Below are 4778 nucleotides of genomic sequence, written 5' to 3'. Positions count from 1 at the left end.
TACTCTATGCTATTTTCAGTTTGTTTTTAGGGCTTTTACTGGTAACTGCTCTATCAATTTTCTGTGAGATGTCTACTGTGAAGCACTTTGAAATGCACTTATTGTATGAAAGGTGCTAAACAAATAAAGATTATTATTATAATGTAATGATTCAATACCCACCTCGAGAATTTCATTGAGGGAAATCATGTCTTTATCAAACTCCTGGGTATTGCTCTGAGAATGAAAACAAGAAATCGGTTAGTTGCAGTAGAACAGAAACGGAACAGGTATTTTATGTAAACACAAAAGCACAACGAGCATCAAAGACACAGGAACACTGCACCTTCTTCTTCTTCTTGTTGGTGCTGGACTCGTACTGAGGCAGAGGGATGTGCTTCCCCAGAACATCCGACAGACACTCCATCAACCTCTCCTGGTACACATTCACCTTCTGGATTTGAGTTTTTGTGTCCAGCAATATACTGTGGAATGCATGTTTACACACACATGTTTGGTAGAATTTGTTTCCTCTTTTCATATTTCTGCTACTATTCTCAGGGTGAGCTGCCCTCCAATGGAAACACATCTCAAAACTTGAACCCTTCTTGTTTAGTGTGTTTTCTCTGCAACACTCACCTGTGCTCTGATGCTTTCTCCTTTTCTATTTGTCTTTGCTCAACGTGTTTTTTGGCAGCTATCAGCACTTGTGTCTTCTCCTCCAACCACTTCTGTTCACTGAAAAACATTGACTTTTATCATTATTCATACACAGAGCTAAACAAATGGAATGTTTCTGAAAGGCCATGTGTAAGCATTTCCAGTATTTTCCCTGAGGAAGGAAAAGAAAGTCGGAACTTCACACATAAGGTTTACGCACAGTTCTTTGGTTTCTTTCAGTTTGTCTCTCTTTGCTTCCTGGCAAGAAAGACCCATCTCAAGTTCCGAGCACAGTTTGAGCATCTGTGGAAAACAAAGAGGAAACATTGCTGGCATTACTGGAGCATTTAAATAAGAATTTCCAGTATTCTTTAATGTTGTAACATATCAAGACATACCTCTTCTTTTCCAGCTTTGAGTAAAACTTCTGAATTTGATGCCAGCACTAGATGTAGAAAAATAATGAAGTGCATTTTAACACATTAGAAACAGCAGGTAAACAATTTCAATTAGATTTTAAAGCCTGGAATCACAATTTGATAAAGTAAAGTCTTATATTAAATCTTGATTAAACGAATGTGTATCGCACCAATTTCACAGCAGACTAAACGATTTCCTTTCAAATGTTGTGGAATGAAAGTAAACTGTACCAGAGGCATAAAATCGTGGTGCTAATTTGTGATATTGATATTTTGTAAATTCATATATTATGTTATGTTCAAGCTTTTATCACAGTGTGAATGGAGTACTTACATTTAGGCTCCACTGACAGCCACTGCTTCAGTTCAGCTTCCGCTGCCATCAGTCGATTTACTGCCTGTGAACATTTGGCAATGCACAGTAACAAATGATCAATCTCATTTATTAAGCAGGATTAAGTTATGTAATTTGCATTTAATAATGTCACACATTTCTATAAAAAATAAAAAATAAATAAGCTGATCATATTTTGTAATATGTGAAAGGACATTTTTTTTATTAAATATTTTTAAAAAAAATACTTTTTTGCTCTTTGGGGACATCTTAACCTGAATTTAGCACATCTTTAGGTTGGGAATAATCTAGAGTCTAGTTTTAAAAGTTGAGTGACTGGTTAAGATTAACTCTGTCCAGTGAAGACGAGGTACAGGTCACAGTGATATTTGGTTTTGTACAAAAAAAATCAAGAAGAACGAGCTTGAAATGTGACATTGTTTGTCAACATTTATAAAACACACTTATGGCTTGTTGTTGCCATCTGAAGCCATTACAGGACAAAACTCTCTAATTGTCTGCATTTTACATTTGTTACAGCAAGGTTATAATTCTTATTTTTATCATTAGTTTTACAGCTATTTTGAACTAATATTAGCATTGTAAAATCACTATAACTATAATGTTTATAGCTTGTTTTCACATGTATGTACTACAAAGTATTATAACTTGAATGTATTATTTCATCTTTTAGGTGTCCGTCACTGTGCTCTTCCAAATGCCTCTGCAGTTCCTTAAATTCAATTCACTCTTTTAGTTTACATTATACATTTTCCCTGAATGTGTTAAAGGTTGAATATTAGTGGCAGAAAAGCACAGTTTGATGAACATTTGTCAAAGTTGTTCTTCTGCCTTTCCCTGTATTTCATAATGTGTGAATTGTCAACCAGTTAGGAAATCTTTATTGCCAGTTTAGGCCTTTGAAATATATTATGATTATAATAAAGGTCTACATTAACGTTACATTTTGGAGTCAATGTAAGGGATTTTCAAGTTTGCAAGTGAAAAGTGTTGTCTAGGCTAGGGTATTTATATAAATCTTTTTAATTAAATGTCATAAATTCATTTAACAATGATATTTCAAAAAGTAAACGAAAAAATTAAATGAACACCAACTTCAAGGCGTTCCATGTGTTACCAGTGGTGTAAAGTAACTAAGTACATTTACTCAAGCACTGTACTTAAGAACAATTTTGAAAGACTTTACTTGAGTGATCCAATGTTTTGGAACTTTGTACTTCTACCTCACAACAATTAGAAGTTTGTTAATAGAGTAACTTTACTCCACTACCATCATTTAATTTAGTTATTAGTATACATATTTTGATGCCAATACTTGTGTACTTTAACTTGAGTAACATTTTGAATGCAGGACTTTTACTTGTAACAGAGTATTCCTGGTACTTACTTTTATTTAAGTACAAGATCTGAGTACTTTTCCCACCTCTGTGTTACATGGGGATTCACGTACTGTATATAAAGTGAAGCATGTACAGTCATCTCACCTGGTCTTGAGGATTCTCACATGCATCTGGTTCAGACAGTATGATCTCATTCTGAAGCTGCAACACAGAGACACAGACTGCAGTTTGTACCTCTTCTTCTCTTTCGGGCCCAGAGTATAAAGCACAGCCCGGGGAGACATTACCTTCTCCAGCAGGGTGAACTGGTCCTCACACTGCTCCATGAGCTCATTGAGAGCGGTCTCTGACAGAGCCTCTTCCGCCACCACACCTGCCTCCAACTCGGCCTGGACACGGGAACACAAAGAGGACACTATGTATCGATTTGTATGTCGTGTTATGTATGAATACTTAGTACAGCACGGAAAATACTGTCAGAGTCAGAGCATGGTTGATGTGTTGTTAGCTGTAGGCTAGGTTGAAAGTTGACATTAGCTAGTTTAAGTTCGCAGGGCCAATATTTTCTATTAATAATTGATATGTAAACCTTACACTTTATATTATTTTTTACATATTGGCAATACAAGAATCAGTCAAAGGACGAGTTGACTCACCATAATTTGTAAATGTCAGAGATGTATCTCCAAGTCACGGAAAATAACAACAGACGCTCCTTTTTCAAATTACCGCCAACGCTGATGACGTCATATCTGCGACAGAGTGCTGAGGAGTGTCATAGATATGAGGAGCGCTGCTGCTGCGCAGGGCTGCGCATGTTCAGTTTTTCAAATGTAATATTAGGAGAAATACTAAACCAGAAAAAACTTCAGTTAAACAGAAGAAGATTAAGGTAGGACTCATACAAATACACAGACTGAGATAGGATGTATACATTGTTTTGCGTGTTTTGATATTTTACCATATTTCCATTGACTTAAAGTTGTTGGCAATGATAATATCGAAAACGGTTGCTTTTGCGGATCAATCTGATAAAAGAGAAAATATGAGGCAAGATTGAAGAGAAACAGAAACAATGGCATTTTAAATAGGAGCTAGAAGTTCCCTTCCAGCTAGCCTACTACTGCTTTTCAGAGGGGGATAAAGCACATTTTAACAAACTGCATCTATTAAACAGTAGGATTGATCCCATACCTTTATTTGACAGCAACAGCCACTAGTTACTTTAAATCTCAAGAATTTACCTACAAAAAAAGACCAAAGTGTAAATATGCTGCAATTCAATAACATTTATTGAAACATTCTGAAAGGGGGGAATGGTTCTGTATTCTCTTTTTGTATTGTTTAATTACATTTTAGTGTACCACCCCTCCTTTTTAAGGTTTGAAATGTGGGACTTTTACTTTTAAGTAATTTGAGGTATACTTTAGCCTACTTTTTCTAACAAAGGGATTACATCTCAGTCAGTACTTTTTCCACCACCGCCAAATAATACATGTAGGCCTAGGTTTGTACATTCTTTTGAAATGTATTTATTTCCCATGTATTACACGTAACTTGTGTCATTTGGTAGATTTTACAGGAAGCATGTAAGGGTTCAGTAGGTTGCAGGCGCAGGAGGTGTCATTACAGAGCTGGCCCGGCCCATTAAGCGGCATAAGCGGCCGCTTAGGGCCCCGCAGCCACTAAGGGCCCCCAATCAAACAATGAAAAAGAATAATAATAATCTCAGTACATCCGTTGCCGTGATAAGTATATGTTTAATTAATGTTGTTAATATGCCTAGATTACCTACTCTCAAAGTTATGTATTATATTATTGAGTCCATAATACATTAACCGTGCTTTACCTGAACCACATCATGAAAGGACGGCAGGATTGTAATTTCCCATGTTCAGTGAATGCAACAGAGGAAAGACACCAGACCAACCAGAGAGTTTAATTGAAATAAACACCTGTGTTATTGGCTGACAGGTACCTATCCTGTGGGCTGTGACAATAGAGAGGCGAAGTCCCGCCCTTCTA

General features: G+C 36.4%; 1 protein-coding gene across 1 annotated transcript; it reads right to left on the bottom strand.

The window, feature by feature from the left end:
- Positions 1-162: 162 nt before the first annotated feature.
- On the bottom strand, positions 163-3489 carry cenpk (centromere protein K; the record flags this gene model as incomplete). Its single annotated transcript, XM_010771724.1, has 9 exons — positions 3410-3489; positions 3041-3142; positions 2898-2954; positions 1393-1456; positions 1038-1084; positions 860-942; positions 619-717; positions 326-464; positions 163-216 (listed from the first exon to the last, which is right to left on the bottom strand). Coding segments are annotated over exons 1-9 (648 nt in total), but the record flags the coding sequence as incomplete, so codon positions are not given.
- Between the last annotated feature and the right edge of the window lie 1289 nt (positions 3490-4778).

The sequence above is a fragment of the Notothenia coriiceps genome, unplaced genomic scaffold, assembly GCF_000735185.1.
Source record: "Notothenia coriiceps isolate Sejong01 unplaced genomic scaffold, NC01 NC01_scaffold00010376, whole genome shotgun sequence".
Lineage (NCBI taxonomy): Eukaryota > Metazoa > Chordata > Actinopteri > Perciformes > Nototheniidae > Notothenia > Notothenia coriiceps.
This window is presented reverse-complemented; position numbering and strand designations above follow the sequence as displayed.